Genomic DNA, 25,281 nt, shown 5'->3' with positions numbered 1-25,281 from the left:
TGTGGAGAAGCATAAGATGATGCATTTTGAGGGGAAAAACAAGGAATGGGAGTACACAATCAATGGAAAGATGCTAAAAGGTATGGAAGAGCAGAAAGACCCAAGGATGCAAATACATAATTCCTTGAAAATACAAGTGCAGGTTGATAAAGTCATTAAAAAAAGGCAAAACAGCATTTTGGGTTTTGTAAAGAGTGACACAGGTATAAAAAGAAACAGGTTATAATATATTTGTACATGGCAATGGTTAGGCCATAGTTGCGGAGTTGGGCGCGCAGCTTTGGACACCCCATTATAAAAAGGGTATTGAAGTCATGAACAATGATACAGCATAGATTCAATTATTTCCACTGGAGCAAAGGGAGCCTAAGAGGAGATTTATTAGAGGCTTTTAAAATTTGAAGGGTTTTGAAAGGGTGAATAGAGAAAGACTATTCCTCTGATTGAGCAGTGACGAGGGGTCATCAATTTAAGAATGTCACCATGAGAGTGAGCAGAGAGGTTAGGAAAATCTTCTTTAAAGAAAAGTTGTTAAGAGCATGCAATGCTTCCCCACAGCGAATACGAGGCACAGGTCATTGCATCTTCTCTAGCAAAAAGCTGGCACAGGCACGATGAGCCAAATGGCCTCCTCCTGAGCTATAAACTTCTATGGTTCTAACGGTAAATGCCAACAACATTCTGGGTGGGGGAAAGAGAAAGATTTGGTAAGTAGTTTGGAGGAGTCATTGAACCAAAAACAATGTGAGGGAGGTGAATTATCATGCACCATTAAAATGAGAAATCACTAAAGCACTATGGAGTTTAGAACAGTATCTCTACACATTTTAATTTAACTTCTGCAAATATCACATTCAGTGGCTGCTACAGATCAGGTGTCCTGAGAATGGAAAGTGGGAAGGGAGGCATAACCATTTTAAAACAGTAAAGTGATGTTGTATTAACATTCAAAGTATATACCAATATAATTCTACCTCCCAACACACTATTCTCTGACTGAAAATATGGGCAGGTGTTCTCCACCAATACTACTCTAAGCAACCACTAGGAGGTACATAAAAATGCTGTGGGTTCACTTGTTTGCCTCCCATAACCTGGATGTCCTTATACAGAAGTCATTCGTCTCTTTTCAACCCCTCCCAGAGAGAATGGGAACTTACTACGTGGGAATAACCTGCATTCTACCATTCTGTGCCAAGATGCAACTGTATTGCATACACCATGCCCTGTCTAACTCCACGTGTTGTACCTCAACTGGTTGCATCCGGTCTATAACCACTTCATGGAACTTTTCCCTACAGAATTGCAATGCTGAACAAGATTGGGATCAAATTTCACAACTCTTGAATACTGTGAATAAAATTTAAGTGAATTAAATACAGAATAGTTGCCTGGAAATGATTGCAAGACTGCAATCTAAATGGAGGGGGTTCAAACAACATTGCAAACTACAAAAGCAAAGCTCAACTTCTTTAAAGTAACACCTGGGGCACGATTTAAAAAAAGGAAAAACGGGTGGTTTGGGAGTGGGGGGAAATCAAAATTGCTGTTTTTGGGAGTGGGCAGACATTCCGGCTGGAACCCGCACATTTTTGAATGAGAGTCAGGCAAATCTGTGTGCAGCGTACAGCAGTCACCAGGAAGTCCTGTCCCCACTTTAATCCGGCGGGCTGATGATTAAAGGAGAAAATGTACCTCATTGAGGTACTTAAGGTAGTTTATTTTTTGTGTATTGGATAGTTAAAAAGATTTTAACGTTACCTGGGCAGCTTTCCCACGTCTTCCCATTCACGCCTGGTTAAACCAGGCGGGAAGGGCCGGATCAGTGAAAAAATAAACTAAATAAATTAAATAAAATTACATTTCCCATTGTAAACAAATTAAATAAACATACCTTAAAAACGAATTTGCCTGGACTCCCCCCACCAACTCTGATGCCGATGTCCACCCTCTGTCCTCTGATCCCGATGTCTCCACTGTAATCTTTGTTTCTCCACCCCAATCTCTATCCTGTCGACGAGGTCTCTCTCTGCACCCCACCCCACCCAGGACGTGCAGCTCCTGTCAGCAGCCAGCCTGTTAATCACTGCCGGGCGCAAAACCTGGAAGGGGCTTCGATTGGCCTCATTAGGGGGCAACCCTCCTACTTCCCTTCTGGGTTTGGCGCCCACAAATCACAACTCCCCCCCACCACCCCGGAATCTTCCCACCGGCATATTAAAATTTTGCCCCTGAACCCTGAAATTAGATTACAGTTTTGAAATCACACTGCGATATCAGTTATAGATTAATGGTGTATACTGTCCCAATTTTATGTGCATTTTTTTTTCCAAATTTAGTTTTAAATCTTTTTTTTTGTGCTTGCAGCAGTTGTCAGGATAGATGCTGTCAATGCACCCTGTGTCCTTAACATGCAATGGCATTCACCCAAGAGGATTCAAAATGTCATTAGTGTTGGTTTAAAACTTAAGAAATAACCTTTGGTTGATCACAGAAAGATTCTACACTGAATATATACTAATAGAGAATAATGAATGTCTGAGTGAATTCAAGGCTATAATCTAATTAAGGGGTTCTGACGACGTCAAACTGCAAGAAAGAAGCTCGAGTGTTTAGAACTATCCTCAAACCTCATTGTTTTTCAAACGCTCCTGGCTATCAGTAGTATTTTTTTCAATAATAAATAATGTTTGGGGTGCTTTTAGTCAGGTTTTGTGCTAACGGTCACTCTTCATCCAGATGCCAACAGCTAGTTTGCTGAGCTTCATTGATACACAATCATGCCAGAAGATTAACGATTTAGGATGTCTTTACATGAAGTTGAAAACACTGAAAATATCCTGTGGCTGGATTACTGGAAAATTCTAGTGGGATATATCCTAAAGGTTTTAAATCTTGTGCTTGGGTTTTATTTTTGGCTCGGATATATGACAATGATCCTCAAGGGAGTTTTCTCCCCCAAATAAAATTTAAAAAGTGAAAAACGCAGTCAAAGACCAGTTGTTCTGCATGTATACTCGCGCATGTCACTGGGGTATGTCTGAAAAGCTCATTCTGTAACTTTCTACCACTTTAATTGATCTACTCCTTTTGGCCGATTTTCCTTCTCCAGAGATGCCTGCTGTATTTGTTTACAGCTACATCTCGCAGGGATGGACCTGCTGTGCAAAGTATTTCTCTCAACCACTTAAAGGTCAAGCAGGATGACTAAGATTTCAGCAGGACAAAGAATAAGAAAAATCATTTCATTATCTCGAGCCAAAGATTCTGTCATTTCAAAAAAAGATCTGGGCCTTTGTGGTGATTTGAGATTTATTCAGCTGATCCAAATGAGCCAAATACAGAGTAAATCTCCCTTTACCCTGCCTAAATCCTAGAAGATCCCTATTGCCCCATCACATACTAGTCAACCATTCATATGACACCTTAAGACAGAGACTGCCATTTACCGCTGGTAAAATATGGACATTTTGGGAATGCACTAAGACCCGAGCTAAAACTGCACCAAACTCATTCCACAACCATTTTACTACTAACAGAAAGAGGAGACTTTTCATCTATTAGTTTGTGCTAAACTTAAGTTGTAGAGGCGAAAGGACCAAATCACTATCAGCCAATCCCTTAATCTGAACCCGATAAATACCACATGCACTTTATAGGTAAGTCAGATGGACAGCAAGGGAAGGCAGCCTGAGTTTGACAGGGTGGGTGAAATGGAGAAAAACATGGATTCTAGAAATAAAACTGAAAATAAACAGCAGGTCCGACAGCATCTGTAAAGATAAAAAGACAGATCTGGGTGTAATCTGGAAGATAAAATTAAGACTGAACAAAACAAAAGGAAAGGAATGAGACAACAGGTAAAAATGATCAGGAAATAGAATTCGGTCACAAGGAGGAGTTAAAGGTTAAAATTACCAGCAAACAGGGTTGTTGGAAAAAGGTGAAAACTGGTGACTGATGTGCAATGATTTCAGGGAGGTTATGAAAGGCCGTTAAGAGAACAAAAAGGTGCAAAAGCAGTCAAATAAGGCAGTGAAAAAGGATGGAAAAGACTAACATACAAAAAATAACTGCAGGAAATTGAAATAAAAAGAAAATGATACACACCCCCCACAAACAAGGCCTGTCAACACCCTCAAAGAGAAACAATACTCCCCTACTTCCAAGCTCCTCTCACCATGTACCTACCTCCCCTCCACTCTGTACTCCTCTCCCTGTGTACCTCCCAGCGGCAGAAATGGAGCAAGGTACTTATCTGCCTGCTTAGCTGAGAGATGGTGCATGGAAAGTGGAGGAAGAAAGAAAAAAAGAATAAAAGCAAGCATAAGTAAACAAACAAGTTGAAAATCTCAAAGGGCACTTCAACCCCAAATATCTCAGTTGCTTTTTGTTACCATGTTCTATGCTTTTATTCAGATATTAACAAAAATAAATAGTTGTACATTGACAAAATGGCAAAGCACTTTTTGCTTATATTAGGAATCAGAGGTTAGGTATGGAACTAATATAGACTGTTGCAGGATGGTTCAGGTAGAATTATAGATGCAACAGTTTTTAATTGTGGGAGGGTTCAACCTGCCCCTTGTAGTGAATAAAACTAAAACTCAAATGAATTGTTTACACATCTCAAGAACTAAATTAAAGAGGCTCAAGGTAGAAAAAGAACCAACACAAGATTTTATTTATACTAGAGTACTGACAGAAATGGCTGAGGTTGGTGGTGAAGCCCCGGTAAATATTTTCAATAGTTCACTGAAAAGCAGGGAAGCGAAGCGATGGATGATTGGAAGAGGATGCGTGTAGTTCCCCTATTTAAAATGATAAAAGCATTTGATAGAGTAGATGCAGGGAAGCTATTTCCTCTGGTGGGGGAATCTAGAACAAGGGGGCACAATATTAAAATTAGAGCTAGGCCATTCAGCAGTGAAATCAGGAAGCACTTCTGCACAAAGTGTAGTGGAAATGCAGAATTCTCTCCCTCAAAAGGCTAATGATGCTTGGTAAATTAAAATTTTCATGATCGAGTGTGGCAGATTTTTATTTAGGTAAGGGTATCAAGGGTTATGGATCAACGGCAGGTAAATGAAGTTGAAGTACAGATCAGGCATGATCTAATTGAATGGTGGAACAGGCTCAGGGGTGGGGGAGCTGAATAGCTTATTCCTGTTCCTGTGCTCCTATTTAAGAAAAGATTAAAATCATAACCTGGCAACTATAGACTGGTGATTTCAACCTCAGTGGTGAGGAAATGAATGGAAAGCATTATTAGGGATGCTATTCATGATCACCTAGAATGCTCAGGCTTGATAGGGGATACTCAACACGGCTTCAGAAAACAGAAGTCATGTTTGACAAATCTGATCCGGTTGTTTAAAGTTACTAGAATGGTAGATGTCATCTACTTAGATTTCGAAAAGCTTCTGATGAAGTTCCACATTAGGGACTTGTGCTAAAATTAAATCCCATGGTGTCATGGGGGAATATTGAGTTAGATCACAAATTGGCTAAAGGACCGTAGACAAAGGGTGATTTCAATTGGGACTTCTTCCCAATGGAAGCAAGTCACTAGTAGGGTGCCTCAGGGTTCAGTGCTGGGTTTCTTCCTATTTATTAGTTTATTAACTATTTGAAGCAGGGCAAATTCAGTATAGTTAATAAATTCACAGATGATAGTAAATTGTGCTGTAGAGTCAGAACCTCAGAAAAAGGAAATAGATTACAACTGGATCTGGATAGAATGGGAGAAGTAGACCAGAGATTGGCAAATGTCCTTAAGTGTGCAGTTATGCACGAAGGTATTCAGAATTCAGGTACAGATTATAACATGAATCGGTAGCAGTTAAAGGTGACAGGATAAGTGAGAGACTTGGGAGTGATCCCACTCCGAAGCTCAGTGTCAGGTGGCTGCAGCCAAAACAAACAGAGCCGTGGGCTGTATTGCCCAAAATGTTCAGTATAACACCAGGGCTTTGATGGCCTCCTTTGGTCCCAATACCTCAAGCAGGATATGTTGGTCTGGAGAAGGTAAAGAGGAGGGCAACGAGGATGATCCCTGTCCTAAGTAGACTGAGCTAGTAGACTGTGTGTCTTGGGTTTGGATACACTGGAGAGGCATAGAGGGGATCTTATTCATGTCTTTAAAATTATTACGGGCATCTGTAATGTACAAGTGAATAGACTGTTTGAGGTGATGGGGCTGGGTAGAAGTAGGAGCCATCTATTTAAATTGGGGAAGCAGGGAGTGATGCTGCACGTGGATGAGACAGAATTCAGGAACCGGTAGTGAAGACCAACTCCTTGCAATCCTTCTAGGTGTTAACTGCATGTTTGGAAAAGTACAACATCACAGCAGAAGGTAAGATATCAGACAATAAGTAGGTTGGAGTCTCCTGGGGCTTACCTGATCACCTTTGAGGGGTTGGAATGGAATTTTTGACAGGGTTCCTGAATTAGCTTTGGGTCTCTTTTTTTACCTTTTCCAGTAGAATCCACTAAGATGTTGTCCCGAGTACATTTTGTGTAAGACTCCCCTTGCTGTGACATCACAAATTTCCATTTCAATTATATCATGAACAAGGCCTGTGAATAATGTCTCCTTACTCAGGCCATCAAAAAGGAACCAAGTGCATCAGGGGCAGCATTACACAAAACAATCTTTTATCTTGAATCACAACTCCTACCAATTGTTAAAGGGAAGAATTGACAGCAGTCCTTGAACCAGAAGTCCTCTGTGCTCCTCTCTGGTATTACTGCACTCCCCTCCAAAGTGTGACAATGAACTTCCCGTTAAACTTCTAAAAAGAACATGTTACCCAGTGCTTTGGTAGGTTATAACCTCCACTCCCACCCCTGCAATTCCTCTCCCCTACCCATACAAACATGAGATCCCAATCTCAACAGTGTCACTGGAGGCGATGGGTGGCACAAGCACTGAAAAGAAGTCAAATGCTTCCCCATAGATAGGAAGGGAAATCAAAGTAAACTAACATTTTCAGCTTTTATTTTTTTATATATATAGCTTTAAGTATTGTACTAAAGAAATGGAAACAATATGAGGTCAATACTAATAAGGAAAAAAAACAGGTGACTCAGATTTCTTGCTGCTGTCTCAAGCCCTTGTGACGCTGGTTTAAAAAAAATCCTCTCCAGTCATGAAATCCTGCCGAGTCTGCAAGGTTTGCCTGGTGCTGTAGCAGCACGTCAATCCTGAGAATATAAAGCTCTGCAGATCTGTTCATTAAGTCTTTCAAATACAAGTTTAATGTTAAGATATGAATTTAATCCCATTTTCTATTACATGAGAGCTTATTCCCCTTATTCATTTTTAAAAAAACTTTTATTTTTAATTCTGTGAAGTGTTGTGTCAGCTGGTTTTCCCGTGACAGCACATCTGTGCAGATGAGATTTTGATATTGTTATCAGGTTTTATACTAGTGCTCTCATTTAAATGAGGAGCTCCAAACTGTTTTAAGGGGTGCAGGGGTCATCTTATGTATATGTAAAGATGTGAGAGAAGAAAAAGAAAAAAAAACAATTGCTGAGGAATTTCAAATCAAGAAGATAGATTACTCTACATTGTCTCATGGGATTAACTAATAGTGTTTTATAAATTTAAATGAAATAAAAAGCTGTCTAGGCAAAAAGAGACAAGAGCAGACTTAAGCATTCAAAATTGGACCGTTCATTTTAATAGAGCACCCCACTTAAGTGGTCTAAAATTTTGGTCACTGCATAGTGGCTGTTTCAATCAAGACAGTGAGAAAGGGAAGATACTGTAAATGGAAAACTAAGTCCCCACCCTCACCCAGCCAACCCCCATCTTTCATCCGAAATAGACTTATACCAGATTTCATTCCCCACAATCAGTATTTGCATGTCCTCTTGAAAACCTTCTGATGGTCAATGGGTAAGTGTACCATTGGTTGTTGAGATTAATTAAGGTCCTAGATTCGATCTCTAGATGTGCTGAAACAGCTGATCGTAACCCAACAGGAGGTAGAGACACTACAACTTAGTCTCAGGCTAAGCACCCATGCTGAAAAGTGCATGTGTGTGTATGTAATCTGACACTGTGCCTAGGCTAAAACATGGAGTGGCTGCTCGGGCGAGTTACTGAAGTGCTACCAGCGTGCCTGTAGAAACATCCCCCAGTTTGAATCAGTCCCTTCAAGATAGGAAAGGAGAAAATGGAGGTTAAGTAAAAACAACCTTATAGCCCAGTTATTGAACAAGTGGGTAGGCAGAGATGCCCCAGTTCTTTATTTTTATTATGGAATAGGAGGATGTCAAGCCCATTGGCAGGTCAACCATAATGGATCTGAGTTGGTGCTGTTGAGAAACTAATCCCCCCCACCACCCAGGTGGGTTTGGTTAACATCAACGTTGACTCAATACCCATGATTTAAGGTTGGCTATAAAAAGGTAAGCAAGAGATCAGATTGTGATCAAATTCTACACAGCAGTACAACCTATGCATTTCTGACTCTGACACTCAATGTACACCGTACTAAAGATCAGATGCCAAAACTAGGATGAAAATGGTCAGACTAAGAAAGTAAGCTGTCACGAGCCCGGGCAGTAGACTAGAATGACTAATAAGGACCTTCCCAAGAAGGAAAAGAAGAAGTGAGTGGGCAATACTGGTTGTGGATGCTTTCTGTGAAAATGCATTGAAGTTCTTGCCAGAGATATATATTTAAAAAGAAAAACTTTTTTCTAAAGCAATGTACCAAAGAAGTCCAGTGAAATGTTGAAGACCAGATAGACCGTTTAATGGATGAGTCAGGTAGAAATAAGAAAATGGGAGCTAATAAGGTAAAGGAGGAAATACCAGATAAATACCTCCCACAGATGGTACAAAAGATGAGAATCTTACCATTGGCACTTGATCCAGGCCTGTAGCCTTCAATTTTTCCTTCACTCGGTAGGCAATCTCTCTGAGGTACGGTAGCGCAAACTCACTGAACTGCTCACTTCCCAGATGCCCAGCATGAGATTCAAACACCTGCAGTGCCTGTAAAAAGAGGCAAGAAATTCCATATGTAAAAAGAGAACAAAATTGATTTTTATACATTAGAAACTCAGGCCAATTCTGGTTACCTTGTTAAGATATTAAAGGTGTAGTAACACTAGGGGTTAGTAAATATCCTGCAATATACAACCTTCCAGCCTTCACTAAATGAATATTAAAATCTCATTTTAAATTAACCACAGAATTTGCTTTCTAGTTTCACTGAGCATACAGGGGGACAAATCATTTTTGAATATGAAAGTTGTGCTACATCACATAAGGAAAGGACAGCGAGTGTTAGCAGGATAGTTGACTGTGGAAGACATCACAGTCAAGCCTGATTATGTTACCCAGATGCACTATGCAGCAGTGGTCACTGGATATCAGTCAGCAGTGGGCACCCTGATCGACTTTATCTCACTAGCCCAAGGGGAACCAAGTCCAATCGTAGCCAATACTATGATTACTGAGATCAGCTAACTCAGTACAGACTGGGCCTTAAACCTTTGGTCCCTATTGCACAGTACCATGCTAGACAGTACATGGCCATTCTTTACACTCGAGGCTAGATGCTGAATCTTGACAGGCTATTTAGTTGTAGCATGCACCACAATAAAGCCTAATTTCATTATTATCTGATGTTTATGTGCATGCACTTCTCTGCAGGGGTCACACAATGTGAATTAGGAGCAGGAACCCTGGGTAATTGTTTTCCTTTCTCTTAGTCTACAGGCACCAGAGCAGCATTTGTAGTACCACTACCACTGCCCCATCTGACAGCAGCTAACAGTGTAAACCAGGCATCAAACTGAGAATTTTTTGGTCTATTAGGTCTCTAAACCAGGAGGCACTGCAGATCATTTCAAGTGATAGATATGTATATGAACCTACTGCATTGGTCAGTGGATTGGAGGCGGCTAGTTTGTTTTTGTGTAAAACAAGTACGTTGATTGTACATCAGGAATTTCTACTGTGCTTGAAAAGTATATCTACATGATTGCAAATCTCCAGATTAGATCAAGATAGAGAAACTCCTGGGTCACCTCCTAATCGCAGCCTGACGGTGCATCTCACCAAAGCAGCAGCAAGTCAATCCCTCACCCAGTTGATACTTCCCAAGGCACTTTGAAAATAGACCAGTCTGAAAATATAAGGTACTCGCTGAGATGAACCACGAGAAATTCTCCTACATCGGATTTCAATTTTGATCTATTGCCAGCAGCTGGCCAGTAGACTGACAATATCCCCATATAACCCAGGTAACACATGAGACGCAAGCATCAATTCATTTGTCTATGGAGACGCACAATGTTATAGCGATGCAGCCAAAAAGATCCACAAGAGATCAAATCACCTCCACACGTGGCAAAATGGTAAAAATCAATACCAGTTGCTAAATCAGCCCCTTGGGCTGTCCATATGCAGCTATGTAAAGTTCACACTCTTCCACGCACACCACACCACATTTACTGTATAATACAACACAGTATATAAATGATATACTGATGCACAACTGAATACCTGCTGACTCCCCAAAGCCTTTCCACCATCTACAAGGCACAAGTCAGGAGTGTGATGGAATACTTTCCACTTGCCTGGATGAGTGCAGCACCAACACTCAAGAAGCTCGACACCATCCAGGACAAAGCAGCCCGTTTGATTGGCACCCCATCCACCGCCCTAAACATTCACTCCCTTCACCACCGGCACACCGTGGCTGCAGTGTGTACCATCCACATGATGCACTGCAGCAACATGCCAAGGCTTCTTCGACAGCAACTCCCAAACCCGTGACCTCTACCACCTAGAAGGACAAGGGCAGCAGGCACATGGGAATACCACCTACACATTCCCCTCCAAGTCACACACCATCCTGACTTGGAAATATATCGCCGTTCCTTCATCGTCGCTGGGTCAAAATCCTGGTAACTCCCTTCCTAACAGCACTGTGGGAGAATCTTCACATGGACTGCAGCGGTTCAAGAAGGCGGCTCACCATCAACTTCTCAAGGGCAATTAGGGATGGGCAATAAATGCTGGCCTCGCCAGCGACGCCCACATCCCATGAACGAATAAAAAAAAATATTTCATCAACAATGTACAAATGCAAAGCACAAATGCTATACATTTTTTAAAATCTCCAGAGATTGTTTCTGACAGGATCACAGTATTGGCGATCCTACCAATTAACTATAGCTGATTTAAGAGCATTTACAAAATGGCTGCAATATCTTTCTCTTTGTTAAGACTTAGGTTCATGTACTAAATGGTTCCTACTTCAGAGCATAGCAAAAAACCAAATCTAGCATAGCAAGAACAAACTTCTTAACAAGCAGGTTTCTCAAGGAATATAGTTATTTGGAGTAATGGTATTGTTCTTGCAAATGACCAGCCTGTCATCTTGACAGGTTTTGAAACAAAGATGCACAATTATAATGTGTTACATACTGTATGCAACAAAAGAAAAAAAATTAAAGCCATTTATTATAGAGTAGAAAGAGCTATACGAGAACTGCACCGCAATAGTTTGTGCTACAACACCAAACTTTCCTCCCAGGAGCCAACACTGAGATTCAGTAGAGTTTTCAGAGCTGATTGTTCTTAAAGTGGAGCAATGCCCCTTTAGCTTAATTGCTGAAAGATTTCACGACCTTCATGATCATGTGGAAGTGCTGCCATCCAGTGGTGCTTTTGTGGTATTGCTGGTCCTGCCCAGCTGAAGTTAAAAATGGGAAGATAACTACAGGTAAGCATCATTGTTCCTGGCTTTTAGAACGGACAAGTGAACATCAGCCTCTGTTCATATCTTTGATCAATTCCTGAACAAGAACAACAAATGCTCCAGAGTCCCCTCATCCAATACAAAGCAAGGATCATTACAGGAGAAAATATTGTACGTCAACCGAGGTTTGGGGATTTTGTTAGAAAGTCAGGACCATTGGTTACCTGAGCACCTGCTGTCACTTGCCCCACCAGGTAGTCAATGATCACATTAGTTAGAATTTTCAGCAGCTTGTGACTGGCTTCAGGGTACTGGTACAGCCAGCGTTTTGCTTTAGACATTGTATTCGAGCCGCCTCCTTCTATCATGTAAGCCATCAAAGTCCACTGCGAGGAGGAAAAAAAAAGAATCACTGTCAGTGGAAGGAAAGATTTTAAAAAATCTAAATTACCCTGGGCTGTTCCTACGCTCTGCTTAGCAAATGGTTACAGAGCTGTACAGACTAAGAGGAACCTCCCCCAGTGGTATGGTCAAGACTGGGGAACTGTAGTGTGAACCTATATTATAACAATTTGTGGTATATCATATATTCCAGTTGAGTTGGGTTTTCATCAGTAACCAGTTGGCCTACCAACTCAGTAAAATTGGATAAACCACTCAACTTTATTTTTAGTCCAAGTCATATGACATCAGTCAATTTCTTGACTGTAATTAGTTGGAGCCACACTTAAACATGACGGGTAGAAAGTGGAGACAATATTTAACAGAACAATAAGGAGCTTCTAATTTATAAAGTTTAGCTATTACATGACACCAGTAAAATTCCACTTTGGTTATAGGTTTTACTTCTTAAATAGTTTTAAAATTCTACAAAAGTACACTAGCAGGAACATCAAAACTGCTTTAGAAGGTTTAATATAATGTTCATACTCTTCACTATGTAGACTTGGTTTTAATTAAAATGCAAAATGACATCAGAATCTTTCTCCAACATACCGGGGCTCCAGAGAAGCCGATAAGGGGGACTTTTCCCTCCAGTTTGTGGCGGGTCAGCATTATAGCCTGAAACACATATCCTAGTTCCTGAGTTACATCCACATTCTCCTGCAGCTTCAGAAGTTCTTCGGGCTCATTCAACGGCTCTGGAAACACTGGGCCTTTTCCAGGGACCATGGTAACCTCCATCCCCAGTGCCTTAAAATTTAAAAATTGTTTCAGGAAAACTGTTCAGATATGAAAGAAAACCTTTACCTATGTTTGCTTACATCACAAACAGATGCACTCATATTTTTGCTTTGTGAAATCTTAGCCCTCAGAAGCTGAGCTCCAAAAATTTTTCTCTATTAGTCATCAGAAATGGGAAGTGGGGAAGGAAAGAGGCGACCAGGTTCAATCATTCAAAGCCTCAAACACTCATCTTGTGTTAAAAAGTCACTTGACAATCACACACTTGACTCAAATTATCATATCTGGACTCATGTTCACACAAAGTCTGATCTCTCACTTCAAAGGTGGTGTACAACTTGTTTTTACTCATGCTCCACAGAGCAGGTAAAACCTGCTCTGTAAACCTGAAGCAGTATTTTTTAAAATTCGTTCATGGGATGTGGGCGTCGCTGGCCAACATTTATTGCTCATCCCTAATTGCCCTTGAGAAGGTGGTGGCGAGCCGCCTTCTTGAACAACAGAGTGGCTTGCTAGGCCATTTCAGAGTGCGACTAAGAATCAACCACATTGCTGTGGGTCTAGAGTTTATCATCTGCAGCAAGAACTGTGCAAATGGCATCATTGCTTAATCATGTCCCCTAGCATAGCGAAAACTGCTCTTTAACCCTTATATGGTGCATCAGTCACCCCGAAGAGCATGGGTGGCAACACAATTAATAATCAACAGAAATAAAATCTCATATTTGCAAACATGAAAAATCTCTCACATATTCAATGTACTGGATTACTGATGGTATGGGAATAAATCACATATGTATATGGAGTCCTTTGCTGCGACAGAGACATATTTCCTGTAAGGAAATTGTCCAGCATGCTTCAGTTAGAAGCCGTCTAAGCTGAGGCAGAATCAGATTATTCACACAGCACTGAAACAGGACTAAAGCAAAAAGCTAGATCATCTGAAAACCTCAGTATCAAGAAGGTCACTTTCAACAAATGCATGTGTCATGGAAACAAAACACCAGTTTTACAAAGATATAAGCACTTGTGTGCCTTACCTGAGGTATCACCAGAATGTCAGAGAAAATGATAGCAGCATCTAACGGGAACCGTCTGAGGGGCTGAAAACAGTAAATAGGAAAGAAACTCTGATAATAGTTTAATGGTACACACAACCTAAAATTAAACAGCGATCACAGGAAATTAGTAGACTGAGGTTTTGCATTCGGAGTAAAAAATGTTTTAAATTCTAACTCAAGCAAAGAGAAACTGACCAGTCTGTTTTTGTGATTGATATGGTCAGATAGTATAAAATAGTTACCCAGTGTTACTTGTTCCCACCAGGACTGATGATGGCAAACTATCAACCTAAACCAAGAAAGCACAAAGCACCAGGTGGCAGTCATTTAGAATGCTGTCCTTTCACTTCTCCTATTCTTCCCCACCTCAGTTTATCAAAACCCAAGCTAATAACCCAATGCACAATCAGAAGGATGAGGGGATAACATTTTAAAATAAGAACTTGCATTTATATATATTTTTTTTAATATTCATTCATGGGATGTGGGCATCGTTGGCAAGTCCAGCATTTATTACCCATCCCTAATTGCCCTTGAGAAGGTGGTGATGAGCCGCCTTCTTGAACCACTGTAGTTCGTGTGGCGATGGTTCTCCCACAGTGCTGTTAGGAAGGGAGTTCCAGGATTTTGACCCAGCGACGATGAAGGAACGGCGATGTATTTCCAAGTTGGGATGGTGTGTGACTTAGAGGGGAACGTGCAGGTGGCGTTGTTCCCATGTGCCTGCTGCCTTTGTCCTTCTAGGTGGTAGAGGTCACGGATTTGGGAGGTGCTGTCAAAGAAGCCTTGGTGAGTTGCTGCAGTGAATCCTGTGAATGGTACACACTGCAGCCATGGGTGCGCCAGTGGTGAAGGGAGTGAATGTTTTGGGTGATGGGTCGGGTGCCAATCAAACGGGCTGCTTTGTCCTGGATGGTGTCGAGCTGCGAGTGTTGTTGGCAAATGGAGAGTATTCCATCACACTCCTGACTTGTGCCTTGTAGATGGTGGAAAGGCTTTGGGGAGTCAGGAGGAGAGTCACTCGCTGCAGAATACCCAGCCTCTGACCTGCTCTTGTAGCCACAGTATTTATATGGCTGGTCCAGTTAAGTTTCTGGTCAATGAAGACTCCCAGGATGTTGATGGTGGGGGATTCGGCAATGGTAATGCCATTGAATGTCAAGGGGAGGTGGTTAGACTCTCTCTTGTTGGAGATGGTCATTGCCTGGCACTTGTCTGGCGTGAATGTTACTTGCCACTTATCAGCCCAAGCCTGGGTGTTGTCCAGGTCTTGCTGCATGCAGGCTCGGACTGCTTCATTATTTGAGGGGTTGCGAATGGAACTGAACACTGTGCAATCATCAGCGAAAATTCTCCATTTCTGACCTTATGATGGAGGGAAGGTCATTGATGAAGCAGCTGAAGATGGTTGGGCCAAGGACACTGCCCTGAGGAACTCCTGCAGCAATGCCCTGGGGCTGAGACGATTGGCCTCCAACAACCACTACCATCTTCCTTTGTGCTAGGTATGACTCCAGCCACTGGAGAGTTTTCCCCGATTCCCAGTGACTTCAATTTTACTAGGGCTCCTTAGTGCCACACTAGGTCAAATGCCGCCTTGATGTCAAGGGCAGTCACTCTCACCTCACTTCTGGAATTCAGCTCTTTTGTCTATGTTTGGACCATGGGTGTAATGAGGTCTGGAGCCGAGTGGTCTTGGCGGAACCCAAACTGAGCATCGGTGAACAGGTTATTGGTGAGTAAGTGCCACTTGATAGCACTATCGACGACACCTTCCATCACTTTGCTGATGATTGAGAGTAGACTGATGGGGCGGTAATTGGCCGGATTGGATTTGTCCTGCTTTTTGTTTACAGTGCATACCTGGGCAATTTTCCACATTGTCGGGTAGATGCCAGTGTTGTAGCTGTACTGGAACAGTTTGGCTAGAGGCGCAGCTAGTTCTGGAACTCAAGTCTTCAGCACTACAGCCAGGATGTTGTCGGAACCCATAGCCTTTGTTGTATAGCACCTTTCATGACCTCAGGACATCCCAAACCGCATTACAGCCAATAAAGTACTTTCTTTTGGGAGTGTAGTCACTGTTGTAATGTAGAAAACATGGCAGCCAATTTGCATACAGCAAGGTGCTGCAAACAGCAATGAGATAATGACCAGATCATCTGTTTTAGTGATGTTGGTTGAGGGATAAAACTTTCCTGCTTTTCTTCGAATGAGATCTGAAAGGGCAGACGCAGCCTCTGTTTAACATCTCATTTGAAAGCCCCTCCGACAGTGCAGAACTCTCTCAGTACTGCACTGAAATATCAGTGCTCAAGTCTCTGGAGTGGGACTTGAACCCTTGACCTCTGACTCAGAGGTGTGAGCGCTTCCACTGAGCTAAGGCTGACACCTGTCCATCCCGCCAGAGGCTAATATAATGGTAAAAAATATTTTTAAGATACCTCGTTAAGCTCCTGGCTGAAATAATTTGTTTTTAAACTCACATTTTCCCTAACTAACTGAAGAACACATTTGTCACAGTAATGTCAAAGTTTTGTATTGTGAGGATGGGGAAAAAAGAGTTTTCCCTTTCTCTTCATTCCAATAACCTGTTTTTCCATTCTTTTCCAGATAACCCTGCTGAGATGGGTGAAAGTCACTGTCTAGTGGAAGCTATAGCGTAGACATCATTTAACACTAGTTAGAGAGGTCTCAAAGCTATAACGATGGAGCTCCCAACTACTACTGTCATCTGATCCTTTGAGTCATTTGGAGTTTGAACTCTCCCAATTTCTTAATTCAACTGGCAGAATTTGTTTAAGGCTCACTCAATGTTTGACTAACTCACCTGCAACGTCAACTCACAGCAGATCTCTGGAGTGCGACAGGTTGTAAAGAAATCCTGAGTCGCTCGTGTCTCTCGGAATTCTGTGAGAAAGGACAAAAATAAGCTTATCAACCAATGAGGGAGCCAGTAGGGTCCATGCTAGTGGAATCTATAGTAGTACAGGCACTCAGTCATCAGGAAGTAATCAAAATATCTCACGGGTCATTGCTTTCACAGGCCCATCATTTCATTTCTCAATTTTTATAGCTACTTGAAGAGCAGTGAGGAGGTAGAATTGTTAGGAGCAGTAGAACCTAGCTTTGTGTTTGCAATTCCCTAATTGGACAGTTCTTAATATCAGCAGTGTTGTCAGAGGGAGATGCTGACTGTTTCTCCACACCAGCTAGTGGCCAATTACAGTTACAAAACAGGATTGTCTACAATCTGGGCGCTGTGGGGAGGACAGCCAGAATGCTAACCAAAGTACTATGGAGCCGGAGGCAGTTCAAGGGGGCGAGGAGCAGTTATAAGGGATTTGATAATTAGGGGGATTGAGAGCATTCTCGGCAGTGGCGATCGAGAGTCCCAAAGGGTGTGTGACCTACCTGGTGTCAGGGTAAGGGTATCTCGAAGCTGTTGGAAAGGAACCTGGAAAAGGAGGGTGAACAACAAGTTGTCGTGGTCGCTAAATTTACAAGCAGGATCTCGAGGGTAGTAATAGCTAATTGGCATAGGGACAAACAAATCGAGAGAGCGCGAGCTAGAGAGAAAACAAAAAGAATGCGGTGTTTAAGGCTCCCTTATTACGCTCTGCTGACAAAATAGCAAATTACTCCTCAGCAGAACACATTTTAATTCCCAGCATTTCATGTATTGGAAAGCACTTTCTCCCTCCTTTTCCTTGACTAATAGAGTGGGTAAACATGTTGATGCCTAAGGACTGCGAATGCCACTCTAGAACCTGTTGCTAATAGATACACAAAAGTAGCTCGGCTCAAAGGGCTGACCCATCCTTCAATATTTCATCGTTGCCTGTAGTAAGTCTTCACTTGAGACCTCTCCCAAATGGCCCAGCTAAGTTCAGAAAATCTTGAAAGTTACCATATTTGTTATGTGCCCCATCCTCATTACAAGGTTATCAGTTATAACACAATTGTTATAAGGTTACTGAGCCTTGGCTGCAGATATTTTCAGGTTGCACTTTACACCAGGTTATGGGACTTAAAAAGACATCAAATCCAGTTACACTAGTTAAAAACCTGATGTGTCTTTTAGGTCGTAATACTGCATATATTCTGCACTGTTCTGAGTGACACATATTGGCTTAGATTCATGGATCTGTTCCTTACCCGGGAGATACCTTCCTGCTTGCCTCATACACCAGACAGGGACATAATCGATCACCTCTCCCCTTGCTGCTTTGAGGAATGTGTCATTTTTCAGTGGAGGAAAATCTTTGGAGCTGAAATCAATCAAAAGTCACTATCAGATAAATGTTAAAGCAGGGACATAATCATATGAGTTGCTAATAAGGAATAATTAATTTAGTAGATAGAAATTTTATCAGTGCCAAAAACTAGATTTTTCATTAAACTCATTCTCAATCACATTTGCTTTTGGTGTCTCAAACTCTTCATTGTAAATTATTGTGTGTTAAGTTGTGTTTACTATAGCCGGAGGAAATATAGTAAACATTCAGGTCAGTTTAGTTACAAAACCATGGAAATTAACATAGAAACACATTCATGTGACACTCTTCCATCCACTATTTTAATAGAGGTGCTATCTCATTTAAAAGATACAGGTTAATGCCTCCATTAAAACATCAGGTAGAGCAAGGTCATACAAATACATTAAGTGTTCCTGCACTAATACCATCAATGGTAATTTTCAGGCTAAAATGTTCTTTCTAGTTATTTATAAACCTGGTGTGTTCGACCTAGGAGGCAAACTAGCAGAGTAGGAGTGAGTTCTATGGGAGTCTTGAGACTAAAATTAGAATGGATCTGACCTTTTAATTGTACAATGAATTGATTAACAAAATCTGGTTCTTCCTTTAAGAATTAAAAGGATTAAACCCAGAGGTAGATTTTCCACAGATTGTGTATGGCAATAAACCATAATAACATATAGTTTTCTTTCACCATTGCAACATGCAGCCCCTCCCCAAGGTTTCTATTAAGCAAAACATTATTTTTTACATATAATACAGTAAGAAGCTCAGTGTACATGGAGTTGCTGTCATTTTTTTTTTTAAAAAGCACACTTATAGATACACTAACAATTCTGTGTGATTTGCTGGTATGTGGAAACAGGCTGGTCTATACACATCTTCAGTCATAATGAGCTTACTGGGGTTACTGAGATCACAGGATGCTATTTGTTTTTAGTGTTGATGGTGTCATTATAGGTTATTCTATGTTGCTATGCAAAAATGACAATTCTTACATTTCAAAAGCTGACACTATAATAATTATATCCTCAGTGCAGATTTTCAAAAAAATGCCATTTTTTCTCCTGTAGTCTTCTTGTTTTATGCTTCATCCTGGTTGGGGAGGCTTCCTGACCACTAACAATGTCATCCTAGGCAGACACTGGCCCTCCCGACCAACAAAATCCCTGGTCCAGATGGATTGCATCCACGAATATTAAAAGAAGTTAGGGAGGAGATAGCAAAGGCACTATTACGTATATATAAAAATTTATTAGAAAAGGGAATAGTGTCAGGGGATTGGCAGACAGCTAATGTTATTCCTATATTTAAAAAGGGAGATAGAACAAGTCCAGGGAAGTGTAGACCAGTTAGCTTAACATTGGTGGTAGGAAAGATAATGGAATCTTTACTCAAAGATAGAACAGAAAAATATCTAGAGAACGAAAAGAATAAAGAATAGTCAGCACGGATTTCAGAAGGGAAAGTCATGCTTGACCAACCTTATTGAATTCTTTGAAGTAGTAACAGAAGAGTAGACAAGGTTAATAGATGTAATAGATTTGGATAAGGTCCCGCATAGTAGACTCAAGACTAAGGTGGAGTCAGGGGACAGTTAGCAGAATGGATAGCAAATTGGCTACAAAAGAGAAAACAGACAGTAGGGGTTAAGGGTAGCTACTGAGACTGGCAAAAGATGGGAAGTGGTGTTCCACAGGGATCGATGCTGGGACCACTGTTGCTCACAATTTACATTAACGATGTGGACTCGGGAATCGGAAGTAATTTCAAAATTTGCAGACGATACCAAATTGGGGGGGTGTAGTTAATACAAAGGAAGAATGCGTCAATATGCAAGAGAACATTAATAAATTTGCAGAATGGGCATGCAATTGGCAAATGAATTTTAATATAGATAAGTGTGAGGTGATGCATTTTGGTTGGAAGAATAAGGAGACCACATACTGCTTGGATAATAAGTTCAAATGGGATAGAGGAACAAAGGGATCCAGGGATACAGATACATAAAAATAGGCAATACAGATAAATAAGCAATGCAGGTTAATAAGGCCATAAAAAAGGCAAATCAAGCAGTGGGGTTCATTTCCAGAGGGATAGAATTGAAAAACAGAGAAGTTATGCTAAACTTGTATAGAACTGTGGTTAGACCACACTTGGAATACTGTGCCCAGTTCTGGTCTCCATATTATAGAAAGGATATAGGGGCATTGGGATGATACAAAAAAGATTCACAAGGGTGACACCAGAACTGAGAGGATATATTTATCAGGAAAAACTGAACAGGTTGGGGCTCTTAAAAGAGAAGGCTGAGGGATGACCTAATGGAGGTCTTTAAGATAATGAAGGGGTTTAAGATGATATGCGTAGAGAAAATGTATCCATTTGTGGGGAGTCCAAAACTAGAGGTCATAAATATAAAACAGTCGCTAATAAATCCAATAGGGAATTCAGGAAAAACAACTTTATCCAAAGGATGGTAAGAATGTGGAACATGCTACCACAAGGAGTAGTTGAGGCAAACAGCATAGATGCATTTAAGGGGAAGAGGGGAAGCTAGAAAAGCACATGAGGGAGAAAGGAATAAAAGGGTATGCTGATAAGGTTAGATGAAGGGGGGGGGGGTGCGTGTGGAGAATAAACGCCAGCATAGGCCAATTGAGCCAAAATGCCTGTTTCTGTGCTGTCGTTTCGATGTAGAGAAGTCACCATGTGTGCAATTGTGATTACAATTCAGCACGCTACTACTCCACAGAGCAACCTGTTGAAGTTAGAGTGTACTGCCCCTCAGTGCTGTCCACATTTAGGACAACATCTGTGCAAAATATACACTGACAATTTTCATGTTTCAAAATCAAAGCAACAAAACAATTATTTATATTCAAGGACCCAAATTAATTATGCACGATTTTGAATAAATCCTAATGTTCTGACTTAGTACTCACCCATATGATAGCCATCTTATTCTTAAAACAGCTACATATAATTACATATAGACTGCAAAGAGAGGAAACATTTGTTGGAAGGAATTCACACCTAAATATTATTTTGGTCAATCGGTGCAGAAGTAATGTTTTAACAAAGTCACAGTTTTTAATTTTGCATTTCTCACTATTACCTCAAGGATTTACATTTCAATCTCTGATATTATACAGATTTCCTGATGCTATTAATTAAATGGTATATACATTTGCAAATTAAGTTTTGGAGCCATTTTGGGTAGGGAATATTGGATTGCTTTACTTAAAAATGTCACAAATATGAAAGTCAAAAGGTGCCAATATAAAATAAATTCTCTCAGTGCAGTATCTTCTTACCTAAGCTCATCTGACATTCTTAATTAAAAGATATTTTTAATTTGTTCACAGCATTCCTCTTTTTTCCTCCATCTCTTTCAGGACACCTTATTTAAATAGAAAATTACATTGTAATTGGTAAACTGTCCTGAAGCTTAAAGATTAGGATAAGCAGCAATCTTTTCTTTAATTGCATTAATGTGGATTTTGTGTCATGGAGATACAGGTTCAGTTTTGAATGGCACCAAGAATATGCTTTGTGCCCTTGAAGCGCATCTGAACATTTCTAAAAAGCATCCAGTCTGCAACAAATTGATCTTATCTCCCAAGGCAGTTGACTGGTATGATGATGATAGAAAAGCATGACACCCTTTGTTCTAGATAAAAAAGGGTGTTGCAAGGCAGCTAAATGCAGAGTCATGATCCTGGGAAGCGGACAGTGGTGGGTAATAACTGGAACGACAATGGCTTAATTTAAGAGTAGAAAGCATATAGGCCACGGAGCTCCATAGTAATCACCTGCAAACTATTTCTAAATAAACTTCCACTAATGGAGAGTTTCACATGGAAATGTCACTCCACATCAACAATGAAGCATCTTGCCAGCTGGTTATCAGTAGTGCCTCCTGCTGGCACAAAAAAAGGTGCAAAACTGAATCGAACCAGAACATAACATTAACAGAGGACATTATAAAAAAAGATAGCTCGGAATGGTTTTGAAATTATAATCTAATCCCTGGGCTCAGATGGCAATGATAAAATGGCTGACTTCTAGCCTTGTATTTTATGAAATGGACTGAACCTCTATTAGGTGAATTCTCTATTCACTCCTTGATATCCATTATCCTTATATAGGAAGATAGTTTAAAATGCATGTGGAATTGTTCCTTCAAATTGGAATGCCATTGTCTGTGAAAGGCCAGAATATGAACAGTGGTCAGATCTGGAATCCACAAGTTTAACTTTAGTCGATTTTAAGTTAAAAAAAATGTTCACAAAAAGAGCTAGAAATTTAAAACCAGCTGATTAAAAACTTTTTTGGGGGGGAAAAGAAGGAAGGATTGTTAGGGTGCGTGCACTTGTTCCAACTTTTTTTTTAAAAAAGCTTTTCTGCCATTAAGGAGATTTTAAAGATGGCAGATAAGCAGACAGAGCACAATATAATGGGAGTATTTTATGGCACTCCACCTGTACAAAAGTCTTTGGTTCACATTTACTGATCTTTTAATAGTTTATATAACTAACTTACCAGCTCTTTTTAAGACTCTTATAGCAAATTTTATTAATAAAATTCATCTAGAGATGTGGTTGCAATGACCACAGGTGGACAAACACTGCTCAAGCACAGACCCATGTTTAATTACCTATTTTTAAAAAAAGGTCCTTGCAAGATAAGTGACCTCAAACTATTTAAAAGTCATTCTGATTACATAGTCTATATGGTTACCAAAAGCAAAATCTAGCATATAAGTTGAATCTTCATGCAAACTTTATGGCCTTTGAATACAGCAGCATTTTGCCAAGAGGAAATATAAAATAGGAAGGATTTCTACACTATACTTAGTCATCACTGAACGACATTCACTAACATATATATATATATATATATAAATATTTACGTTTGAAATTTCCTACAATTTATAAACATTGCCCTATAGACGATAAACATTAACTGGTAAATCTGTTTAAGGCTACATTTACACAGCATCAGTGCCAGTGTCAAGATAAGGAGCGGGGGGGGGGGGGGTCTCACGACGCCGCAGTTTAGAGTCTAGTTGGGCCATAACTTTAGAATTACACATCTTAACATCAATGTGAAGTGAATGTTTCACAGGTGCTGCAGTTGTGGTGTAAATGTACCTTAAATCTGATCAATTGAGAACAACCTTGCCTACATAATTTCTCAGAGTGGGGATCATTACTTTTAAACCTATTTTATTAAACAAGTGTATGTGAATTTTAAGTTTATAATATATTGATTTATCAAGTTTATTTTAAACTCGCTGATGTGGAGTTGTGCGAATCGTCACATTTCGATCACTAAAGTAAATAAGCAGTTTACAGAACCGCTGTTTCTCTCTCTCTCCACCGATGCCGCTGAGGGTTTTCAGCAGTTTCTGGGTTTTTTTTAGTTCCGATTTCCAGCATTCGCGGTAACTTGTATTTTAATTAAAACTTTTAAACGGAGACCGCGGCGATCAATTATTGTCGCAGCTTAGAGTCTGCGTCACTCCCTCCTCCTCTCCTCCTCCTCCCGGTAATCTGGAGCCGACACTCGCTGCTGTTTAACGGCTTCCAGCCTCGCGCCCGACACTGGCTGACGGTGGCAACCGGGGCCTGCTCCGTGCTGAAGCCACCTGTTTAAACACGCGGGGCCGAAGGTTATACTTACACGAAAAGGCCGCCGCGCTCCATGTCCGTCCGTCAGTCCCTGTCCCGCTCCCGCTCCGCCGCTCCTCCCCCGCCGCCATGTTGACAGGCCGCAGCCCGCCTCCAGGGCGGGGGCACCTGATTCCAACCAGCCAATGAGCGCCGGCCGCCCGGGGCACGTGGTCACTCCCCGTCTCCCGGAAGGACCTCCCCCCCCCCCCCCCCCCTTCCTCGAGACGAAAGAGAAGGCCGTGGCGCGCCTGTGAGCAGGAGAGAGACAGGGAGCAAAGTAAGTAAAAGAGAGGGGTGAGGGACACGGGTGGAGAAGATACAGGGCAAGAAGGATAAATATTAATCATGACAGTGGGAAAGGTAACTGGAGCAATATCCTATAAAACAAATGGAAAAATGCTGAACAACGTTTGTTTTAGTAGAAATGGCCAACTGTGGAAACAGCTGAAGATATTGGTTATTTTGGAGCCTTCTGTGAAGACCAAACGTTTTGGAAAATAATCCGTGTTTTAAATTATAACATCCCTGTTGAGATGAGCTTGAAATTTGGAATCTAAATATTGTAAATTACAGTCTGAAGTGTTTAATCTGGAGCCTTGACCTTTCTTGACTCAAACTGTATACTGTTGAGTTAGGGTTGCTAATTCTGGTTGGACGTATTCCTGGAGGTTTTCTCACACGACCTCCTACCTCCAACCTGTACACCCAGTCAGCTTTTTTTCCCATCTACAGTATTTTTATAACTAATAAATAAAAGTTTACAAAAAAATGAAAAAAAATATTTTTAATGTCCCTATGGTTTTTGCAGCAGTGTCCAGGAGATTAGTCTTTAATTCCTGGAGATTCCTTGACAACCCAGGAGGGTGGCAACTCTATGTTGAGTTGTTATTGTTTCACTGTTTATAGTTTGTGTATTGTTCGTGGACAGGAGCGGATTACAAGGCAGTAGCACAGCGAAGGGTTTGATGGCATAAACTACAAGCACGAGACTCAAACTTTTCCAAATCGTCTGAATCCCTCTCCTTTTCCCACCTCCCAAGGTGTGTGAAGTCTCTAAAATATGCTCCAGCTCATGCAATTTTGTAATATATGTTGTAGTATTGGAGATTGTATAGTGAAGTTTGATTTACTTGGACTGGCACACCTCATAATATCTTCAGCAGAACTTTAAACTAACTTATATGTGTATATGTACCCTTCTGTGAAGGCATGTACTCTCTTTTATTCCCCTATCTTCTGCCTTCCTCTCCTGCAGCTGGAGTACTAAAAGGTCATTGCCAATGCCACTCTTGGCTATGAGCCAAGTGTAGGCTCCCCATCTAATTTTATACATAACTTTTCATACTTATGCTTGTTTCTAAAC

The 25,281-nt window shown here is 40.9% G+C and overlaps 2 protein-coding genes across 6 annotated transcripts in view; one reads left to right on the top strand and one right to left on the bottom strand.

The window, feature by feature from the left end:
- The window catches only part of urod (uroporphyrinogen decarboxylase), a 57,968-nt gene extending 33,930 nt beyond the window's left edge, over nucleotides 1-24,038 (bottom strand). For 2 of the 3 annotated variants that reach the window (XR_010963849.1, XM_067990096.1), the window contains exons 1-7: nucleotides 23,929-24,038; nucleotides 18,140-18,252; nucleotides 16,812-16,891; nucleotides 13,961-14,023; nucleotides 12,732-12,929; nucleotides 11,960-12,121; nucleotides 8,879-9,016 (exon numbers count right to left, since the gene is read on the bottom strand). Coding sequence is in view for 2 of the 3 variants with exons in the window: in XM_067990096.1 (XP_067846197.1) it covers nucleotides 8,879-9,016; nucleotides 11,960-12,121; nucleotides 12,732-12,929; nucleotides 13,961-14,023; nucleotides 16,812-16,891; nucleotides 18,140-18,252; nucleotides 23,929-23,951 (777 nt within the window). In the remaining variant the exon portion in view is untranslated. Of the gene's footprint in view, nucleotides 1-4,191; nucleotides 4,271-8,878; nucleotides 9,017-11,959; nucleotides 12,122-12,731; nucleotides 12,930-13,960; nucleotides 14,024-16,811; nucleotides 16,892-18,139; nucleotides 18,253-23,928 lie in introns of all 3 variants that reach the window. The other variant, XM_067990097.1, reaches the window with a different exon arrangement.
- A 67-nt stretch (nucleotides 24,039-24,105) lies between these two features.
- hectd3 (HECT domain containing 3) overlaps nucleotides 24,106-25,281 on the top strand; it is a 96,339-nt gene continuing 95,163 nt past the window's right edge. For 2 of the 3 annotated variants that reach the window (XM_067990093.1, XM_067990095.1), the window contains exon 1: nucleotides 24,106-24,195. The gene's annotated coding sequence lies outside the window, so the exon portion shown is untranslated. Of the gene's footprint in view, nucleotides 24,196-24,846; nucleotides 24,959-25,281 lie in introns of all 3 variants that reach the window. The other variant, XM_067990094.1, reaches the window with a different exon arrangement.

This window comes from Heptranchias perlo, chromosome 9 (assembly GCF_035084215.1).
Source record: "Heptranchias perlo isolate sHepPer1 chromosome 9, sHepPer1.hap1, whole genome shotgun sequence".
NCBI classification, from domain to species: domain Eukaryota; kingdom Metazoa; phylum Chordata; class Chondrichthyes; order Hexanchiformes; family Hexanchidae; genus Heptranchias; species Heptranchias perlo.
The sequence above is the reverse complement of the archived record's forward strand: the minus strand, read 5'-3'. Positions and strand labels throughout refer to the sequence as shown.